Source organism: Macaca fascicularis, chromosome 15, assembly GCF_037993035.2.
Source record: "Macaca fascicularis isolate 582-1 chromosome 15, T2T-MFA8v1.1".
Classification (NCBI taxonomy): domain Eukaryota; kingdom Metazoa; phylum Chordata; class Mammalia; order Primates; family Cercopithecidae; genus Macaca; species Macaca fascicularis.
This window is the reverse complement of record NC_088389.1, coordinates 115,555,909-115,579,560: the sequence shown is the minus strand read 5'-3', so window position 1 is coordinate 115,579,560 and position 23,652 is coordinate 115,555,909. Positions and strand designations below refer to the sequence as shown.

Genomic DNA, 23,652 nt, shown 5'->3' with positions numbered 1-23,652 from the left:
TCCCTTGACACTCCTCTCGAAACCCATGCGTCCACGTTAAGAACTATCTGCAGTTGCCCCGATAACAGCAGTCCATGCCTCCCTCCCTTTGCACATGTGCATTCCTCTGCCTGGAATGCTATCTTGGGTGTGGTCACTGGCATGGGAGGTTGAACTCCCCACCTTTGCCAAGGCTGTTCACTTCCTAATCCCGGGAGCCTGTAAATATGTTGCCTGATGTGGCAGAAGCAGCTTTGCAGATGTAACTAAGGATCTTGAGGTGGAGAGATTATCCTGGATTATTCAGGAGGGCCCAATGTCATTACAAGGGTCCTTATGAGAGCAAAGAGAGGCCAGGCGTGGTAGCTCAAGCCTGTAATCCCAGTACTTTGGGAGGCTGAGGAGGGCAGATCACCTGAGGTCAGCAGTTCGAGACCAGCCTGGCCAACATAGTGAAACCCTGTCTCTCTACTAAAAATACAAAAATTAGCTGGGTATGATGGTGGCTGCCTGTAATCCCAGCTACTCGAGAGGCTGAGGACGAAGAATCACTTGAACCCAGGAGGCGGAGGTTGCAGGGAGCCAAGACCATGCCACTGCAATCCAGCCTGGGCGACAGAGTGAGACTCTGTGTCAAAATAAATAAATAAAAGCAAAGAGCTGTAAGGACAGAGGATCAGAGAGGAGAAAAGATGTCACATTTCTGGCTTTGAGGATGAAGAAAGGGGCCATGAGCCAAGAAATGTGGGTGGCCTCTAGAAGCTGGAAATGGCAGGGACACATGCTAGCCTAGAACCTCCAGAAGGAACCAGCCCTGCTAACATCTTGTCTTTAGCTTAGCAAAACTGATTTCAGGTGTCTGACCACCAGAACTGAGATAAATCTGTTACAGCAGCCGTAGAAAACCAATATACCTGGTTAATATCTAGTAGTCCTCCAAGACTCGGTTCAGCTGCCACCTCTCTGGGAAGTGTTCCCTGACCACCCCTCATTGCTGTCACATCCCCTTTGGGCTGCAGGCCAGAGTGGATAATCCTGCTAGGCGCACCTCATACTTACCTCTATCACATCACACCACAGTGCATTCCAATTGCATGTTTACTTGCTTATCTCTGGTACAGGCTATGAGCTCCTTGACCCAGGAACTATGCATTTCTGCATTGCCAGCCCTGGGCAGAGCACAGGGCGAGTATTCAACCTCTGTTTGTGTAATGAATGATGAAGGCCATGAGAACTAAACACTGACAGCAAGAGAGGTCAGAGAGGGAGTGGTGGCTTCTAATTGAGGAAAAGGCATACTTCTCCTGGCAGAAGTGGCATGTGAGTAGTGAATCCCATCTCCAGGGAGACTATAGTCAGTCATTAAGGTTAGATGGCAAATGGGAACATCTGTGTTCACTTAAATTTAGTATTGGAATGGAATGAAAGCACTGTCATCTGTCAGATATGTACTGACTGCAAAACTGAAAGATGATATCCAGTGTCCAGAACACGACCGGGTCCCTGGTGGTCATTTTCTAGATCACGGCCTCGGTGCTGCTCTCCCTGTGGGGACATTCCTGACCTATGCCACTTGGAGACCTTGAATGTGCCACAGGTGGAGTTCTCCAGGGAGCAGATCTGAGATGGAGATTAGTAGGTGAGGCATTTATTAGGGCACGCTCTGGGGATCAATACTATTTTCACTTTACTCTGTGGTTTTCCGAGAAGTGTCTTTATAAGCACCACCAGCTCTGTTTGGAAAAGTGAGTGAATTTGGGTCAGCAAGTGCTCAGGGGCCATAAAGCTTCGATGGGGCTGTTGCCATAGAAACCGCACATTCCTTCATTAAATAACAAAATGAACAGCGGCCGGGAACCTGGGGTCTGGGTCTCTGCTCCCTTGAAGCTACAGAAACTGGGCCTGTCATGGCCCCTGTGCCACCCAGATTTAATTAGTTTAGTGTTTAGCTAGATCCAAACTCAACTCTTTTGCATCCCTCTTGCACAGGGAGAGGTGATGCGCTTATGTTGCTGAGCTTCACAGTAGAAAAACAGCAGATGAGGTATGGAGGAGATGGAGGAGATGGAGGAGATGGAGGAGATGGAGGAGATGGAGGAGATGGAGGAGATGGAGGAGATGGAAGAGATGGAAGAGATGGAAGAGATGGAAGAGATGGAAGTCTATCTGCTGGGTCCTTCTCCTGGGTCCATGGAGCAAACCCACACACCAGTGCCTTTCTCACACTTGCACTTGCATAACGGCATTGGGTACACATCTGTCTCCACTCCTGCCTTTGACAGTCGAAGTCTGTCCTGTCCACCCTTTTATCCCTTGCTGCCTAAATCCAGTATCAGGCAACTAAAAGAACCCCTGACACACGAAGTTTGTGCAAAGTAGAGATAAAAGAATGTGAGGAGGAACGACCAGTGAATGATCATCTGGAAAAGTTGAACATGGGCTGAAGTGAGGAGTGGAAATGAAAGAAGGACCAGGGAAAGAAAGCAAGTGAAAGAACCTGCTTCCAAGGCTGAGGGGAGCTGCCCAAATGCACTCTCTCCTGGAGAGTAGGCCCCAAACTTGTGTTCCTCTTCCAGTCAAAGGACAAATCCTCACAATGGTGGTGCTCAAACGGAAGGGGTCCTAGCTTAGCATCAGAAAAGGCAGGTTCAAATCCTGGCTCTGCCCTTGAGCTCTCTGATTCTGGTTTTCTTCTTCCAGAGTGAGGATAACAATATCATCATCTACTCCACAGAGACATGAGGAGAATGATACAAAGTAGTGTAAGTTGGGATGTTTTCCTTGGTAGAGAGGGACATTTGATGACATCAGTTTTAAACCACAATCAGTCTTGTATTCAGTTTGCTCACATAAGAATCCAAGAAGGTCAAAATACGCATGAATAAGGCTCAAGGGCCAACCCAAGACATGAGAGCAGCAGTGCTACTGGAGCCACGACTTCTTCCCAGAGGGCTGTTCAACCTCCCGAAAGTATCAAACTGCACACAGAGATCCAGCCCTTGGCCTGCAATGTTTTTTCAGAGATCCAGTCTCTATAGAGGATGCTCTGAGTCACTGAGATTGCTTATTTCTAAGCCACATGCCTATCTTTTCCAGTGACTTGGAAAACGTACTGACCCTTGAAGGTCATTATCACAAAGCATGAACAAATTTTGTGTATAATTTTTCTGCTCAAGTTTTAGCTGTGTGGTATTGATTCAAGAATGCTAGATTGGGCCAGGCGCGGTGGCTCATGCCTGTAATCCCAGCTACTCCGGTGGCTGAGGCAGGTGAATGGCATGAACCCAGGAGGCAGAGCTTGTAGTGAGCGGAGAGTGCACAACTGCACTCCAGCCTGAGTGAAAGAGTGAGACTCCATCTCAAAAAAAAAAGATAGATTGCGTGTGTGTGTGTGTGTGTGTGTGTGTGTGTGTGTGAGAGAGAGAGAGAGAGAGAGAGAGAGAGAGAGAGAGAGAGAGAGAACAAGGTTTTCTTTTTTGAAATGCCAACCTGAAAGAGTTAAGAAGCATCTAACATTTCCATGTCCCCAAAGCAAAATATGGAAAAGAGCCCATTCTCACTGCAATGTCAAAAACTGTGCTTCAGTAACATTTTTGAAATTGAGAGAAGAGATTCCACTATTCATGGGGCAAATGCATCTCACAAGCCTGGCCTCATCCAACATGCCCATCCATTTTCGCATGTTGGGTCTTTTTTCTAAATTATGATTCAATTCTATTTTAAGAGATTCAGAAAATATGGCGGTAACAAGTTGGGCAAAATCATCTTCTGAATTTGGCACTGTAAGGGCAGAATTTTTCTAAGGGTGGAACCATAGCCAGATAGCAATCAGAAGCTGGAAAATCCTGCTATCAACCCTATTTATAAAAATCATCTCTGTTTTAGTACTATGGCTGATTGTCATTTTACTCAATTATGCAAGGCTTGGCTGGTTCCCTGAGTCCCTTGGCAATGCACTGAGGCCATGAATATGGGGTGGCAGCTTCCCTCACTGACAATCTCTCTTCTTCAGGTTCATTTTGACAAGCATATTTGCCCGATCACTGAGCATTGCTATTTTCTTACTCCTAGTGTCTGCTTTGTAGTTTCATTTCTTCTTATTCCTGGTGAATTTCCTGACACCCCGAAGCTGCCATCTTTTCTGAAGATACTCTTAAGGGAGAGGGCTCCTCCAGAGCTATAGCAAGATACTGCCTCGAGTACATATTGATTCAGAGTTGGAAAAATGCAGTAGTATGAAATAAATTTCAGCACAGAACTGAAAAACTAGTGATGGTGAAATAGGAGAGCAAAAACAAAAGAAAAATCAAAATTCATACGAAATGCTTCAGCAAAATTTGAAGGTTAATGGAAAGCTAGTAAGAGAGGCAAGAGGGCTTATTTGAAATCATTGGTGTGATAGAATATTGTAGGACATGACAAATGATCGCCCATTTCAAAGTATAGGTGGTTTAGGAGAGATGAGGTAAAATAGAGGTTGTGTCCTTTCTAAAAATACTGATCTTATATTCTGTGTCTCATATATTTTAGAGATCATAGAAACAGTGTCTTTGTTAAGGTGAAAGATAAAATATAGAAGAGATTATTATGGTAAGACCTCACTATGACCAATTCCCACCATAGTGTTTAAAACACAGAGGGAAATTTAAAAAAACTCCCAAACCAGTCAACCAAGATGCATGAGAATGTTTGGTTAATATGCCTGAGTTCCTCCGGGTTAGGATCGCTGTGGCAAGATCTGCTGAAAATGGAGACTCTAGTCTCCTGATGGCTTCTGGATGTGCACTGTCCAATATGGTAGCCAACAGTCACAGGTGGCTAGTGATAATTTGAAATTTGGCAAGTCCAAATTGAGATGTATTTTAGGTAAAAAACATCTAACAGATTTTGAGACCTTGCTACAAATAAGATAATGTAAACTATCTCATTAATATATTAATAATACATTGAAATGATAATATAGATATGTTGAGTTAAATAAACTATATTGATAAAATAAGTTTCATATGTTTCTTTTTACATTTCAAATATGCATACTAGGAAGTTCAAAATTACCAATGTGACTTGCAATAGTGGCTCACATTATGCTTCTGTTGGACTTCATTGTTCTATAAAAGCCACCTCCATAGGCTATTAGTGAGCCAACCTCTTTCTTGGGAATGTTGGAAAACATTTCTAAACTACAAAATTGAGATAGAATTAAGGCAGACACACTTATAAGTTTGTTACAGGCAATGATTAACCACGCATTTAGAGCAAGCCTTGATCACAATGCTGCATGCTGCATGAACTTCTAACGATAGGATCTTTTCTAAAAATAGGTAGAGGAAGTGTCTATCAAATTCTTAGAAAATTCAGCTTCGGAGGAGTGTGTTTTAATGAATTCATGGATAGAAAGAACTCGGTAGAAATAAAATCTCAGAAACTAGAGAGAGTGCAATAGGTAGCTTCCCAACATCCCTACAAATGTAAAAACTTATTAAATGATTGTATGAAGACAATAATGATCACAAACACTCAGTGCTTGCTATGTGCTAGAAAACAATACTCTGTGCATATCAACTCAGTTAGTTATATATAACTCCTTTGACAGGACTTTAATTATGTACCAAGTGATAACCTCAAATACAGGATTTATGGTCAGGGTGTTCACTGCTATCTTTATTTTCTCAGTCATACTGGCTCTTCCAGTTCAGATCTAACAAGGCAACTATCCAAAGGGAAACAGGAGGTTAAGTTTTGATTCACATACTTTAAACTATTTGCAATAATATGGTGGTTAAAATAGACAGTTTATACTTGCATATTATATCAAGTTGCATATTAGGAATGTTATGTCTTTGTATGGGAAGCTAATTCATAACAACTGTCAATTAGAGAAACATTGAATCAAAAGAGAGTGAATCAGAAGTTGACCTCCAGTGTGAACAAATGCAATATATTTACAGGCTTTAAATGCACCAGCATAAAATTTTCCAATAAAATTTTGCTAGACATAAAGGAGCTGGTAGACCATGGTTTGATTGGAAATTCGTTCATCATGTTAAAGTAAATGAAAAAGCAGCACAACTATTTCAACCCATACACTCCAGAGATACAAAAGTGTGAAACGAATCCTCCAGCTATGTTTGATGCCAGATGAGTCCTCATTAGAGTGAAATGCACTGTTTTGTTTTAGCTTTTCTGAAAATATGTGGATAAATAGAAGACAAGCCAGAAACGAGGGTCACCAAAGTGATTAACAAGACAAAAAACAGATCCCTGACCCAAGGTCTAAAGTTGAAATTACTGGGAAAGGTATATTGATATAGGAACTTAATAATTGGGGCCTATCTAATTAAAATGCCTAACTCTCTATCTTACAGTGCACTCCTGCATGCCTGCGTATGCACGCGCACACACAGTCTTGAGTGTGCACACCAGGAAAGAATATACGTACCCAAAGAACAATAGAAATCTAGTCTATTAAGCAGCATCTGGATAATAAAGACAATCACAGACACTATTACATTATTAAAAGTTTTACAGTTCCTGTTCCTAGATCCTTATAAGTGTAGAATTGTCAGTGCCTTCTGTAACATTATGTCATGTTGACACAAACTATTTTTTCAGAGTAACACTAAAAAATGTCTTCTTAAATAACTCATCTTTTCATCATCAATTTCCATTTTATTGGGACAAGTATTTCACATGCCAATGTAAGTGGAAACATGGGAAGGAGGCATAGGAAGAGGGATGAATGGGAGAAGGACTTCACAATTAATGAAGATGTGAAAAGTGATATGGTGACTGTCATAAAAAATAAAAAGAAAGAACGAAAAGAGCCATCTGTCTTAGAAATAACCTTGCCTGGGTAGAGCACTTGAGTCAATTAACTCTTGATGCTTTTTCTCATCTGGGTTTTTTTTTTTTAACTGTTCCAGAATTGGAGAATATGTGCTTTTCTTGTGAGCCCTTATACTGCTCTTGTACAGATTCTGAGAAAAATGGCTCTGGTTGCTTCCATTCCCACAGGTGGCCTCTTCTGTACCACGTGACCACCTCAAATGATCGGATGGCAGGTAGGTGTCTTGGCATGAAGACTAAGTGGCATTGCAGATGACTAATTGGAAGAACTGGACCGTAGTATTTTCCTTCTTGGGGAATCAGCAAGTGAGTCATGGAGGCAGTGTGGGCAGTAGCTGGTATGAAAGCAGCAGGCAAATATTAGGGAGCAGCAAAGGCAAGAGGCAGCTGCACTAAGCAGGGGAGCCCCAAGGAGATTCCCTGATGTCTCCTGCTGAGACGATGAAGAAGGGACAGTCACCAGAGCTGCCTCAGATCTTGAGTGAGCTTTCAGATACCAGCTCTTCCCATCACAGGGAGGTCATGCTCTCCTGCAATTCCCATTTGAGTTGGTCATCTTTCACTTTCTTCTGTCAGATCTCTTTCTCCCTTCTTTTGGTTATAGCATCTCTAATATTCCTCCAGGTAACCAATACTTCCCCATGTTCAGTCCATATGGATTGGGTAGAATGGACCCCAACTTTCATTTCCAAGGGTGGGTATGTGACCCAGGCCTGGATAATCAGCATATTCCATTCCTCTGGCCAGAGGGTCTGGTGACACAGCCCAAGATAAGCCAATAGGAGTCATCCCTTGGATTTTGCATAGCTGTTTGGAAGGAGGAGCTCTCTTTCTTTTGAGTTGCTGGCAGGGCAGGATCTAAGCCCTGAGTCATCACTGTCAAGTCTTTAGCAAATGTGGAAATAAACTGCCTGAGACTTAAGCCAATACCAAGGGAAGCAGAGCCAAGGGATGGAGAAGATGAGAAAGAGGATTGTTCATTCCCTAGATCTAGTGGTGCCTGAAAGCTGGGATACCCGTAGGTAGGTTTTCTAGTAGCATGGATTTCTAGAAGCCAATAAATTCCTTTTTCTGCTTAAGCCAGCTTGATTTGGGTTTCCAATGAACATAATATTGTTCTTTTTTTAAAAGCTGATTATAATATTTTGCTTGTATTACCCTGAGGCCTAAACACTCCCTCAAGAATCCAGTATATCTTATTTCCACTTATTCCCTTGAATTAAATTTCTACTTGGGAAAATATGAACATGTCTTGCATCTTTCCATACAAACAACAGAACTAACACACTCCTTTATATTATTTGATAAGTGTCATTGTGTTGGATTTCCTGAATTTGGTTCACCAGGGCACATGTAAAATTCAATAAATGAAACCGAGGTGCCCAGTGAGCACTGGACTGTGTTTAAGTCCCAGGTCTGACATTGACATTAAATGATCTCTTTTAAGCTATGTGACCTTAGATGGGTCATTTGTCTTCTTTGGATTCATGTTTCTTCATTGGCAAAATGGTGGAGTTAAGCTAAAGAATATCAATATTAGTTCTCTATATCTATACAGTGATTCAATCACTTCTAAAATAATTTCTTGTTAGATTACATTATTCTATATATATGTCATCTTTATAGTTTCTTTCAGCTATAAAAGTCTGTGACTATCAATAGATCATCAAATTATTTCCCTACCTAGAAATGCCAACTGTCAACTCTTTTTTTTTTTTTTTTTTTGAGTTGGGGTCTCACTCTGTCACCCAGGGTGGAATGCAGTGGTGCAGCCTCGGCTCACTACAACCTCTGCCTCCCAGGCTCAAGCAATCCTCCCACTTCAGTCTCCCAAGTAGCTGGGACCATAGGTGCGTGCCACCACCCTCAGCTAATTTTTTTGTATTTTTTGTAGAGATGGGGTTTCATCATGTTGCCCAGGCTGGTCTTGAACTCCTGAGCTCAAGCAATTTGTCCGACTTGGCCTCCCCCAAAGTGCTGGGATGAGAGGTGTAAGCCATCACACCTGGCCCAACTCTCCAATTATCTAAAGGCTATTATTTTCATGATCTTTTTGTTCTTCCATGCACCCACCCATCTATCCCTTCATTCATTCAACAAGCATTTACTGCATACTACTATATATGAGGCAATGTGCTAAAAGGCACTATTATCATCCTGGGGAATATGCCACTCTACTAAAGGAGACAGACATTCAATGCCATTCATTAAATAAGCCCAGAAATACATATATAATTTTAAAATATTAACAAATGCTATAAAGGACAAGTACAGATGTTTTAATAGCATATATCATGGAGATGTGACCTAGATGGAGGTGCAAGCAAGGGACATCCTCTCCAAGAGGGACAACTTGAATTGAGAGGTGACGGGTGGGTGGGAGCTACCTGGACCAAGAGGCTGAGTAGGGGCCATCCCAACACGGAAATGGAAGAAACATGTTGGATTCCACATGGGGCCTGCCTCATTATGTGCTAGAGGGTTTATCAGAAAACTTTTCCAAACTCTTGGTGGAGAAAAACATCATCATTTTCTCTGCTGACAAGAAAGAATTCAGGAACATGAAAAGCAAAAATCCTAAGTCAGATTCCAATGAAAGTGCTTGCTGAAGTCAAATTTTACCATTTTTTATCTTGCCAAGTCTTCTTCCTGTGCAACACCTCTGACTCACTTTAACTTACACCTTGGGGAAGTCACTCGACTTCCTTGAGTCTCAGTTTTCTCATCCATAAAACATGAGGCTTGGGTTATATATGTGACTTCTAAGGTCTCTCTCCTATTCAGCATTTTATGTTTCTAGAAATACACCTGAGTTAGCGGGGAGGGGAGGAGAGACCATGAATCCCACAACGCACACTTGTGGATATATTTAAAAAGCAAAAATCAGTGTGGATTCATAGTACAAGGAAATGTTATAGGACTTGCAGCTTTGGAAATACAGGTTGGATGGAGCCAAAAATAGCTAATGCATCCACAGTTAATGCAGGGAAACTGCGATGAAGCGTTTCCTTGGCAATTGACTTACTTAAAGGTGAAGTAACTCAGTTTGATCAAAGACTGGTTTCTCTGCTTCTCCTCCTCTCTATGGGTTCTTTTATTATAACTCAGTGCAAAGGGGAAAAAATGGTCGATAGATCCATTTCACTAAAAAAATAAAGATCATCCAAAAATATCAGGAAAGGGACAATCCGGTTGGATCCAAACAAGCAGATACTCTGATGGGAGAGGATGCTCAGCTCTGTGTGCCCTCCAGTGTCATGCACATGCCTTAGGATCACTTCTACCCTAAATCTCTTCCTATGGATCCCTCAAGCTCTTAAATCATGAACACCAGAATTTACAGGAATCTGACATCTGTCAATCTGAATAGAAAGCCTTCGATTTCACACCAGAGTCAGCTCCTTCTAGAGAAGGAAAAAGGACAATAGCTGCTATTTCTTAGCATGCATAATCAATGCTGCAGGGGTTGCTAAGCAACAGCAGAAAGGCTGTCAAACATCCCTGGGTGTCTCCAATGGAAGAGGAGCAAGCCCGGCAGTCACTCCACAGAGGTGAGAAGCTGTGCAGTTCCCGGCAGCTGCATTCAGTTGGTTTCTTTCCTTTAAAAAATCCCTTCATTGTGGTCAGGGCTGAACCATAGACATTTTCTTCCCAGACTCCTTTGGATAGTCTTTGAATACACTTTCAATAGGCCTAAAGCCCTAAAAATGAGCAGGTCAGGCTGGCGAGTGACAGCTCTGTGAAAAGTCCATGGGTTATTCTGATCCAATTCACCCTGGAGCTTGTGGAAGGTCCAGCCAGTCCCTTACGTGTCTGCAGCCTCTGAATCCCAGAGAGTTGAAATAAACATCCTCTCTGAAGCTCGAAATTACTCTAGCAAACATAAGCAAAACCTCCCATTTCAAAAAAAAAAAAAATTCACATGTAAGGTCACTGACATGAAACTTCTTAGGTTTGTGACCATGAAGTTAGAATGAATTTTTAGTCTGCAGGCACTTTGTCTTCCTTATCTGAGATGATAGATGATAGTTTCATTTGAATTTCAACAAGAATGAAACTAGCAAAGAGAAGAGTTGGGATTTAACAAAGAATCAAATCCCGTTTTTCCTTTTTTAAAAGCAGTGTTGATTAAAGAAACACTCATCATAGGCCATTACTTTGCAAATACTTGGCAAAGCCCGGATGTATGTGAAGCCTAGGCCCTAGGTCTGGTTCAGAGGTGGAACTAGGAATGTGACTGGGATACAAACCAGAGAGGGGCCTCACTGACAGTGGTAATGGGACATATGCCCAAACAGAAGCATGCCGTGGGCAGGAAAGTGAAATGGCATAAGATATCTTTTAACGCCAACCCAGGTACCAGGCTAAACATCACTGTCACCAGCTGACCCCTCACTGTTAGTTGTCCAAGCCCTGAAGTCCTGTTTGAGCATATGTTTTGAAGGAAATGTAACACATAAGCTGAGGGTGCCTTGGATTCAGCTACACAACACACTCTCATTAAAGGTATTGCAAGAAGTACAGAGAAGTAGGCACAGGGCAAGAAGTGGTAAGATGAAAGGCCATATCCACTGAGAAATCTGTTGCCTCTATATCTTCCTGAGGTTTCTCAGCTATTTCTACACTCTCATCTAGGATTCCCTAGTCTCCCAGGATTTCTTTACATTCAAAGAGTCCATCTTGTGACACCAGGAAGTGAATGCAGAGTCTGAAGGTCTGACTTGGCTTCCTGGGTGGCAGTACAAAATGTGGGCCCAGAACATGAAACCAGGGTCTTAAGTTTCTTGTCTATAATACATGGCTAGCCTAGGATTAGATGTTCCCAAAGATTCTTCCAACTCTAACATGTGATCCAACTATAAATTTACAAAAATAGAGCTACCTTTTGGTCTCATTCAACCAAAAGGGGGAAAAAAGATACAGTAAGAAGAAAACAGAGACTGCAGATTTAACACTGCCAAATGTTCTGAACATTTTGTGCTAAACAATGACAAACAAAACTTTTTGAGTAAGTAAAAGAGGAAGTAATAGCAAAAGCAAGAATTAAACATCTCCAGAATGACTGCAAGATTCTCACTTTGCCACCTTCTACTCCATTCAACTTCACATCTCTCTAGGATCTCCTTCCTCTCCTCTCTCCTCTCTCTCTCTCCCGCTCCATTTGCCCATCTTGGGAAGATGATGTTTATTTGAAAAATGTTTACATTTATCATTCCTAGGAAGGTCTGTTCTTTATTCACCCCAAAGTGCAGAGTTTAGGAGTCTTCTCTGAGAGTTTAGGAGTATCGTGCCACCTTGGTTAGTTGTTTTTGATGACAAAGAAAGCAAATGTACAGTTTTTCTATTTGGATAAACTTTAATAGAAACCATTTAGTCTGCTGGATGACTCCAAGAATAATTTTATTTCTCAGTTGCCCATTATGTATGTACTGAAACATTTTAATGTTAAGTATAACAGTAACGGAATAGACTCCTGATTTTCTAAAATGAAAAGTTGTCCTGGTTATAACTAATAAATAAATGCCATTTGTAAAAATGCTTCCTGTTTGGCAGAAATAAAACACAGCAAAAAATTCAATCATCTTATATTAAGTCAAGAACTTATATTTTATTACATTAGCCATGTCCATATTCATTTAGAACATAATTCATTTTATAAATATATGCCTCTTTTAAGTGTTTTATATATATATATATATATATATATATAAAACTCATTATTTTGGTGAGTTAAAAAAAATTTTGAAAAAAAATACGCAAAATACCTGAAGCCTTTTGTGCTATTTTTGTTAATTCTTGTGTTTTAGAGAGCTCAGTGGAAATTGTATGCCTTTCAATCACAATGCTTATCTTATTTGAGACCAAGACTCCTTTTTGAGTTTGGGAGGACATGACTGTGATGGACGACTTTTGGTCTTCCTTGTTTTAGTAAAACCACCAAGTCTCCGTGGGTGGTGAATTTCACAGGAGATGCCATCCAGCCCTGGATGAAATCATGCCTGTGCTATATAACACCCTGGAGATTTGTACGCATCTGGGAGGGTCAAGGTAGAGAATTGAGTGGCACAGAGGCTGACAGGGGAAGTGAAGTCCACAATCCTTCCTTCCAGAACCGTAAACCCGACACAAGCTTCAGCTGAGCTTGGCACAAGCGCCGAACAATTTGAGGAGACACATGTGAGTCTTCAAGACTCAGCTGGTCAAATTATCTTTGGCCCCACTGACTTCCATCCAAAATTCAGTTAGTATGGACTTGGAAGAGTACTCAGAGCTCCTCACAGCCTGCAGATTTGTCAGTGGGCCCTGAGAAGAACCTCTGACAGTTGGATGTGCCCCAAATGTCCTTTCGACTGTCCATTTAGTTTAAAGGAATTTGGACACATCCACCATAGCAGGAACGATTTGCTCCTGCATTGGCCACCAAAATATAATAAAATGGAGTTAAATTTCCACACATAAGTGTGATCATGGTTAATGAGACATTCTGGAATGTTCTCTTACCTTCACTGCCACCAAGATCTTGTCCTGCTCAGGACAGAGGTTATAGCATTCAGCTAGGAACACTTTTCCAAAGGCTCCTTCGCCTAGCTCCCTTTTCAGAACAATGTTATGTCGCTTGATGTGCTGAACAACTGCAAAACAAAGACAGAATGGAAATTGGAATTGAAGCACACGGAGGTGAAGGCAGCAGGTGAGGAGTTGGTGGCCTGTACCCGAGCTTCCAGGCCCAAGAGTCTCTCCTCTGCACAGTGAACCAAAAAGGCTGGGTGTCCATCTTCACAGTCCACCCCAAATGGCTGGGAGGAGGTTTCATCACCTTATTCTCCAGAACTCAATTATTGTTTCTGATAAAACTAAAGTAGATACCTAGTTGCTGACTGCAAGATATCCTTGATAACCTTTATAGACTAAAAAAGGGGAGAATGAGAAATTCACATTAATGGCAGGCTTCTTATAAGCCAGATGCTTTGCATATATTTGTTAGTAGTGTGTCCAGTGGGGCAAAGCAGAGAGATAGCTAGCAATCCTGAATTCCTGGTTAAGCCATCTCAGATTCCTAAGGGAGATAGAGTCAGAGGAAACAAAAGGAAAATGCAAGATCTGTGCATTGTTAATTAAGGTTTTGGCCTCACCTCAGTTTTAGCCTTCTGGCGGAGTGGGCTAAAACACGGCTGGGCCTCACTGACTTCCTTCGTTTGGATCAGAAACATCTAGACGTCTGCACTAAAGACTAGCATCCTTAGCCTTGTTTTAAAATCATGGCTCAGTCTTGGCTCTCCAAGGCCAAGAAGAGACAAAAACAGATGAATCCCAGGACAAGAGAATGTTCCTCCCTACAGTCTGGAGCAGCGATGGCTCAAGTCATTCATCCATACACGCTCTTGGTGCACAAGGCAGGAGGCAGTTAAGGGCCCTCAGAAACTCATTGGCTGCAAGGTGGAAACCAGAGAAGGAGCACACCAAAGGACACGGGTCATGGAGGAGAGGCCCACAAGGGCACCCTGCAGAGGACAGAAGTACATGCGAGCTGTGCCTCCTCACTCAGCACATTAAATGCTGAGTCCCTTAGCATGGGAGTTCCACCGGGTCTTGGCTGGTATTGTTTTCTGAACTCCTTGTTGCTGAATGGTGGTGCATTAAAAAGAGACTGTGATGCCCTCTAGAGCTTGGAATGTGTGGTCAACTATATTCTCTCATGTCATTCTCACAATCCCGTGACAGAATCCTCTCCGCATTTTACAAGTGGGAAAACAGTCTGCAGGAATTTCCAAGATTCACAGTCTGGGAATGGAATTGGGATTTGGACCCAAATCTGTCTGATTCCAGAGTTCATGTCTTTTCTTCTACTTTACAAAGTCTCTTTTCAATTGTAAATTGCATGAGCAGAGATTTGATTTATAAGAGAAATAGAGAAAAACATAAAAACAATTGCCAGGCTTCCTCTCTGCTTAGTTCATCCTTCAAGGCCCCGTTCAAATTCTTATTCTCTCATAGAGCTTTCCAGGACCACTTTGACCACCAACGACCTCTTTCTCTGAACTGACATTCTATCATGGCTTGATTGTATTCTGATGTATCCCCCAATTATATCACATCTGTAAGCTCCCAAGGTTAAGAGCAAGCCCTAAATATCTCCTGATGCCTCGTGCAACTCAAAGTAGAGATAGAGTACTGAGGTGTAATTTGATAACATTTTTCAAATTTAGTTGATTGTGAACTGCATTATAAGAAAATATAAACCATATCTCTGCAGTTTAAATTCAACTGCAGTAAATAATAATAATAAAATGGATACCTATGAACCCACCATCCCATTTAAGAAATAGAATATCACCAGTAACTTCGAAGCACCAATGTGTTCTTTCCTGATTGTACCTACATTCTTACTTATCTCCCACAGATAACTATCCTCTTGAATTTTGTCTTAATCATTTCCCTTGTAAGTTTGTTACCAGTGCTACATCTCTAACAAGAGCTTGTTCAGCTTCACCTGTTTTCGAACCTACGTTAAACGGAGTTATACAGTGCGAATTGTTGCAGGTCTTGCATCCCTCTCAACAGTGTCCTTGAGATTGGGTTGTATTGTGTGTGTAGCAGGAATTATTTCCCTCATACCACTGTATAAGATTCTATGGAAGGACGATACCGCCGTTTATTCATCCATTCCATGTTGATGGATAGCCTGCTCAGTTTCTTTTTGGACACAACTTTATAGAAAATGCAAGTGGTAATTAAGATTTTGATTTAATAGGATTTTTTTTTCCCCTTGATAATTCATGTGGTTCAGAGCTGTGAATGCCTCTGTGAGCCTCTGGGAACTCAGGGTGATAAAAATCAAAAGGTCTTTTTATGAGCAACAATATTGATGAATATAAGAACGTATATTAATTTCTCATGCTCCAGTGGCAACGCCTGAATTGAAGAGGAGAGAAATGTGTTCATTAGGGAGAGTGCCCATATAAAGACACAAATGTAATTCTTGCAGATAATTAGCTGCCCTATTTAAATCTAATATTTAACTCCCTGGTTGTCACATGTTCATTGGGAATTAAATTCCCACTTGATTTAGTTCTCACTTTAACACAGAGCAAGGCAACTATTTAACTTTTTTTTTTTTTTTTTTTTTGCATTTGATTACATACCTTCTGTCTTTTCATAGTCCAAGCAGGAGAAAATTTTGGTGGAAAATAAGTTTTTAAGGTCAAAGCCACAATTTCATCATTTCCAAAACTAAAATTGATTAAAGCGGTTTTCCCATGTTGACCTTGAAAGTAGGAAATGTGCATCTTTTCTTTAGGAAATGGGCTACTATATTTGCATTTATCTGCTTTGGTACGATTTGGGGCACTGATATCTGAGCAGTGTCCTTTTGCCAGTGTATTATCTGTAAATGGAATAAACTTCTTTCTCTTTTTTTTGAGACAGAATCTTGCTCTGTCACCCAGGCTGGAGTGCAGTGGCACAATCTCGGCTCACTGCAACCTCTGCCTCCCAGGTTCAAGGGATTCTTCTGCCTCAGCATCCCGAATAGCTGGGACTACAGGTGTGCGCCACCACGCCCAGCTAATTTTTTTTGTATTTTTAGTAGAGACGGGGTTTCACCATATTGGCCAGGCTGATCTCAAACTCCTGACCTCGTGCTCCACCCACCTCAGCCTCCCAAAGTGCTGGGATTACAGGCATGAGCCACCGCACCTGGCCAAATTTCTGTTTTATAAGACTGAGCTACTTAGGGGCACAGGTAACAATTCTGTATTTGTATTCCTGACAGGTCCTCACAGTGCTGTGCATACAACTGGTGCTTTATAAATATCTGTGAAAAAATATGTTTAATAATAATAGTGACAGAAAAATAGTACTTGACTATGTTATTTGAGTTAATTGAGGTCAACTCTTTTAAATACGTAGGTGATAAAGTAGCTCAATTCTCTGAGATGGCAGGAGTGGGAAGAACATCTAATCTGAAACTTTCACATCATTGAGCTAAGAACATCTTCCCATTCTCCTCTAAGAAGGTATGAAAACTCATCCCAATTTGCCCATTTTCCATTTCCCTACAACACCACAGGAAGTCCCTGGTTATCCAGACACTATCCTCCCAACGTGGCTCGCTCATGCCTCTTCAGCTCCCCTGGACACTCTCCCACGGTGTACTCTGAGCTCACTGCCTGTGACTCCACAAGCTCCTTACTTCCTCAACTCTTCTTAAACATCTCTTTACCTCCCTGATTTCAGTAAAACCTCGGCAATGTGCCAAGGATGCCCAAGCCTCTCAACTGGATGCCATCTCTATCTCTCATCCCCTGGTACTTTAGGGCCTGCACACCTGATTTCTGATCCTTTACTCCCTCTCCCTCCCGCGAGAGCCCCAGCTGTCTTGAAGCTTCTGTTTCAGGGAGGCATTAGCCTGCACCACCTCTGCTAACACCTCGGTTGCTCCTCTCACCCACTGAGCTCTGGGCCCACATTTTCCCTCTCCACCTTACCAGTGCCTTCCTTCTCAGGGCCCGAGCTCAGAAAGGCTCAGTAACCAGCCTAAGCTGTAACAACACTGGGCTGCCATTTCTCCTGCACCTTTCAACAGCGGAGCTAACAGGCCAGACATCCAAAGGTTTCATTTGGCTGATTGTGTGACATTAGGCTAACTTTTCCTGAGAGTAAGACTTTAGTAATGAAGGAAGCAATGCCCTAGTTCACATTCTGGTCAAACTCCTATCTCACTGTGGTCTAAGACTTTGAATATCACTGTCTTGAAGGGCTCTATGGACATTTTTGATTCGCTTTACACAAAATATCCTGAGTGAAGCATGCCTAAGGATTCCGCGATAAATATCATATAAGCATGCAAAATTCTCACATGCTTCCTTTCTCTGTGGTCAGCCAATTCACTGCTCATAACTTTGGAGACTTGAGCAAAATCACCTTAAACCCAACATAAACAACTGTAACAAGAAATAAATAAGAGGCTGGGTGGTGTGGTGGCTGACGTCTGTAATCCCAGCACTTTGGGAGGCTGAGGTGGGCAGATCACTTGAGGTCAGGAGTTTGAGACCAGCTGGCCAACGTGGTGAAACCCTGTCTCTATTAAAACCACAAAAATTAAATGGGTGTGGTGGCACGCACCTGTAATCACAGCTACCTGGGAGACTGAGGCAGGAGAATTGTTTGAATCTGGGAGACAGAGTTTGCAGTGAGCAGGGATATGCATGCCACTGCACTCCAGCCTGGGGACAGAACAGAATGAGACTCTGTCTCAAATTAAAAAAAAAAAAAGAAGTCCAAACTCTACCATGAATGACTTCCTAGATTTGAAGGAAAACTAAAAACAATCACTGATTTAAAAAAAAAAAAAAAAAAAAGTTTTATAGAAAAATTTCTTCTTAAAATTCACCCTGCTACAGGAAAAGGAGGAATCAAATAGGAGCTGTAGGAAATACACCACCAAACTCATGTGATTGGCACCCTGTCTGGGCAACCCTGTCACTGACAGAATTTTTCAGAATGGAAATGTGGTGCCCTTGGTCATTTGTCCCATGAGTACCAGAAGTGAACTGACTTCCGGCTTTGTGTTAGTATCACATTAGAGTCCTGAAAAATGCATTGTGTCGCAATGTGTCTTCGGCAGTTGACACAGATGCCTGTGGTTTCAGATTGCTTAAATCAAATTTCTGGTATAGATTCCTCCCAGAAGTACATATTCTATATATACACACAGGCAATAGATAAAGTATTACTCCACGTCTATACCCATTGCTATGAAATCTAAAACTAATAAAAAATAAATATAACTTTATTCATTTAAGGTCTCAGATAGGAAATGTGTCTTTCCCATTTCCTCAATAATGGAGTTTCACAGATACTGTTGGTCCAGTGGACATATTCCACTAAACATATGGACTTTCAACAGAGACATTTATTCAGTATCTGATATAGGCCAAGGACAGAGCAACCTGCAGTTAAAAAGAGAGAGATCTTAAAGTTTTCAGGAGAAAGATTAAAAGTAATATACTCTAGAAGATAATGTTCTGTACTGGAGTTCCCGAAATTCTCTCTCTCAGTTTCCCTGTGGTCCTAAATGCAGAGCCTGCCTTTAGCAGTTCCCTCTCCCAGGACTCAATATTGAGCTAGGAAGAGAACTTAAAGATCACTGAGACGGGCTCCCTCGAGTTTGACAGATCAGTGAGGCTTGGCACAGTGACACGACTTTCCTGGGGCCACACAGCTAGAAGGTGACCGAGCTAGGATTCAGGTTCCCTCCCTCTCAGAAGAGCAACCCTTGGACTCTGAAATACAGGACCCTGAGTGGTACCGAAGACAGAGAGGGTTTCCTGACATTAAAATGAAAACGGGCGTTTCATTTAGTTAATATCTTTTCTACTGGAAATACTTGAAACACTCATGTTTATCATCTGAAATGAGTTAAACATCTCATAATAAACAATTTCATTAGAAAACTACTGATAAATATAAAATATGAATGTTAAAAGCAGAATGTAAACGTTAAATACTTCAAAAAATGCTTGAACATGATATAAAATAAAATTAACAAAAATGATTTTCCAAATATCTTGATGTTTTAGCAGCATAGTGAATCAGGTAAAATCATCCACCTTATAAAAACAAATTTGTGTGAAAGATAGAAACTATGTTTTAAAGTTTCACATACATTTTTATTAAGATACAAGTTGGTACTAAATTAAAAAATAAATGCAATTAAGACCACAGACATAAAACACACCAGAACAAGAAAAGGCTAAATATTCATAAATAATATTAAGGATGAAATAGAGCATGTAACAAGACTGAGCCACTCTGAAGCACTTCTCAGCAAAAATTCCCAATGTGCATTATCATCAATTAATTTCTTATCCCTCTGAATGAGGTCAATAGCCACACTTATTTTACAGATGACACCTCAGTTAATTGACTTACTTGTGGCCATAGAGCAATCCACTACTTATCCTTTCCCAAGTACTATTTCCAATGAAATGAGGAAATAGGGAGGGAAAAGGGTGCCTAACTTGTGATGATTGCTATTATGGGCCACAGAATGTTCTGAGAGACTTACAAGACTTATCATTTGGCATAGCAATCTGGAAGGGTATTATTACCTCCATTTTCCAACTAAGGAAAAAAAAGAGGAGGATTGGATTAGCTAAATAACTCATATGAGATTGTACAATTAGTAACAAGCAGAGTTTGAATTTTTTCCACTACAACATCCCTTGTCTTGGCCTTCGTACAAAAAACAAAGTGAAAGAGAGAGCGTATGAGTTCAGCTGTGCCTCTCTAGGGAGTCAGGAGTCTATTTCTATCAATTTAGTTCAATAAACTTTTACTATTCACCTACTAAAAGTGTGTCGGTATTTTTCTAGGGCCTAGAAAAAGAGAAGAGTAAAATAATCCCTGTAAAGGACCTTATAACCTAAAGGGCAGAAAAACCAATGTACATATATCTTTCATGCCATTTACTTACATCTTTGCTCCATTCACAAAATATTTTAGGTACTGTAAATGACACAAAGAAAAACAGAAACTTTAATAATAACTGAAGTCAAGAGACATAAAATAGGAAGTTAAGACAAGGCATTAAGTAGAAATGCAAGTATGCAGACTCTAGGGTCCGCAGTGGTTATTAAACTTAAGTCATAATTTGATCTTAAGCTTGCTGGCAGGCAGGAGAAGCCAAAAAGAAAACACAATAATTTACAAAATTTTGGCTACTCATAAATAAGAACACAGGGATCCCTTCTGGGACATAAGATTCTTCATGGCAGTTTGTTTTTAAAGGAACGTATCAAATATTTTACACAAGGGATGTTGATAGGCACAATGATCAATGTCCTCAAAAATGTCTCCAGAGTAAGAAGTAAGTTTCCTAAAAATAGTTCTCATGACAGAGATCACATGACACAAAAGCTATCTTCAGCCAAGGCATTGTACAAGGAGTCCACAGCTCTTATCATAATGGCATTAAAATAAACACCTACAAGCATGCTCAAGAATGCTTTGGGCATGGAGTTGACAAATAGGTGTAATTTCCCCTAATCCACTGCTGAGCCTGGAATACATGAGACAACCAAAACTATTTTATGAACAAATAATAACACGAACATGTAAAAATAGATGAGTAATCGAACAAGAGGAAAAAAAAATGGTGAGGAAGAGAACACTTAAGTGGGGAGAAGAGAAAGAACCAGGATGAGGAGAAAGAAAAGTCCAGAGTGGATTTAGGAAAGAGTGATTTATCTTGGTTTTAGCTAAAGAGGAACAGCAGACAACATGCCATAAAAAAAAAAAGAAAGAAACTGGGCCAGGTGCAGTGGCTCACACCTGTAATCCCAGCACTTTGGGAGGCCGAGGTGGGCGGATCACCTGAGGTCAGGAGTTCAAGACCAGCCTGACCAACATGGAGAAACCCCATCTTTACTAAATATTCAAAATTAGCCAGGTGTGGTGGCGCATGCCTGTAATCCCAGCTACTTGGGAGGCTGAGGGAGGAAAATCACTTGAACCCGGGAGGCAGAGGTTGCAGTGAGCCGAGATTGCATCATTGCACTCCAGCAAAACTCCATCTCAAAAAAGAAAGAAAGAAGGAAGGAAAGAAAGAAAGAGAGAGAGAGGGGAAGGACGGAAGGAAGGAAGGAAGGAAAGAAGGAAGGAAGGAAGGAAGGAAGGAAGGAAGGAAGGAAGGAAGGAAGGAAGGAAGGAAGGAAGGAAGGAAAGAGACTGGATTATGGAGGGCTTTGAATATCTCACTAAGTAGTTTAGACAAGTTCTGGCACTAATAGGCCGGGCGCGGTGGCTCAAGCCTGTAATCCCAGCACTTTGGGAGGCCGAGATGGGCGGATCACTAGGCCAGGAGATCGAGACCATCCTAGCTAACACAGTGAAACCCCCGTCTCTACTAAAAAAATACAAAAAGCTAGCCAGGCGAGGTGGCGGGCGCCTGCAGTTCCAGCTACTCGGGAGGCTGAGGCAGGAGAATGGCGTGAACCCGGGAGGCGGAGCTTGCAGTGAGCCCAGATCGCGCCACTGCACTCCAGCCTGGGCGACAGAGCGAGACTCCGTCTCAAAAAAAAAAAAAAAAGTTCTGGCACTAATAAATATGACTTCCTTCTCTGTGCCTCCCCTTCCTCATTGTTAAATAGGGGAGTTTGGGCTACATGGCATTTTAGGTCTGCCCCAGCTCACACACTCCACAGCCATGAGTCCATGATTTTACATTATAAATGTGAGGCCTGGGGAGCTGTTGAAGATCTTTGAGCATGGTAAGAAGTGATCAGGGCAAGTCTTTAGAGAGATTCATCTGGCTGGACTAAAACTGGAAGCAAGGAAGCCAGTTAGGGCATAGCACTAGAACTTGCCCTCACAGAGGCTGGTACAGAGCTGAGAGCGGGCTCCATCCCGTCCCTCATCCATCTTTCCTCTCCGGCCTTTTGCCCGTCAAAGGTCCACAGCTCAACAAGACTCTTGTGGGAGGTGCTGTCTCTAGCCACAGAAGCTGCAATCAGGTCTGTGACCCCAAAGGTCACAGAGGATGTCACCAAAAACGAATCCTTGGAGAATGACTATGAGGAAAATCAGGGAAACGCAGAGAACAAGACAAAAATGAACTAATCAGAGGCAGGAGAGGGCCACGGACCATGGCCATGAAGACAACAGAGGCAGCCTACCCTGGGTGGTATCCTGAATGGGAAGTGAGAAAATGGAAGCCAGGACTGGAGAATGGAGGCCGAGTCTGTGGGAGACTGGAGAGGGGCGGAGGGTGCAGGGGCAGACAGGTCCATCTAGAGACAGTACCATGGCTCCAGCACATGGGGTTTAGGGACCATTTTGAGGTTTGATAGTATTTGTAAGTTAAGAGGAATAGTTGAGGGTCAGAAATAAAATAGCTCAAAAAAAAAAAAAAAAAAAAAAAAAAAAAAGGAAGAAGAAGAAGAGAAGAGAAGGCGGCAGAGGAGGGAACTGCTGGGAGAGATTCCCAGGGAAGGTGCAGAGAGGGCAGTGGGGTGGGGGTGACGGGGATGCAGAAAAGTTCTGAACAGAGAAGGGAGATTTTCAGTGAGCTAACTTCTGAGGGCCTCAGGCCCTCATAGCACTGGGTCACTGAAGGAACAAGTGGACCTTCAGAGATTTCCAAGGGGCCAAGACACACGAGCCATCCTAAGCCTCTCCGTCTAGCCTTGCATTTATTTGGTGCAGTGATCAACTAGATAGACTGCTGCAAATCAACTTTACATTTCTGGGAGGGCACCAGGGACCTAGAGATGCCTCATGCAACATCCAATGCCAGTAAATGGCCCTTTCCTCACTAGACTAATGTTTACTACCCCAAATGACAGCAAGTGTCCGTAGGAGTGGAGGGAGAAAGGCTTAATTTAACCTGCACGTTATAGCAGATAAAAGCAATGGAATTATTTGGAGTTAAATTCCCAAAACTTCTAGAAAAAAGCCAAGGGGGGAAAGCCCCAGAAATCTTTCAAGCTGTTAGACTAAAAAGAACACCACATTTCAAAATACACATACGGTACATCCTTCGCTTTGACATCCCCGAACAGCCAAAATTATATCTGTTCTACACACTGGCATGTGGTAGAATTGGATTGATTTGCCCTGACAGCTCTCCCCGCTGGAACAATACTTGTCAGTCAGTCCCGGCAATGTTTGTATTTTCAAGAATCATTATGCAGCGTGATTGTACAAAATCCTGGCAGGTGGGCCAGACAGTCTTATCTCTGACTCTGTGTCCCTGTGCCCTAAAGTTCTTCCTGCTCTCAAGGCTGGAAAGCCTCATGCTTTCTCCCTTGTACCTCCCACACTGTG

At 41.9% G+C, this 23,652-nt stretch overlaps 1 protein-coding gene across 14 annotated transcripts in view; it reads right to left on the bottom strand.

The window, feature by feature from the left end:
- NTRK2 (neurotrophic receptor tyrosine kinase 2) overlaps positions 1-23,652 on the bottom strand; it is a 365,115-nt gene that overhangs the window by 78,560 nt on the left and 262,903 nt on the right. For all 14 annotated transcript variants that reach the window (XM_005582046.5, XM_074017737.1, XM_074017735.1 and 11 more), the window contains one exon: positions 13,327-13,457. In XM_005582046.5, the coding sequence (XP_005582103.3) occupies positions 13,327-13,457 (131 nt within the window). The remainder of the gene's footprint in view (positions 1-13,326; positions 13,458-23,652) is intronic.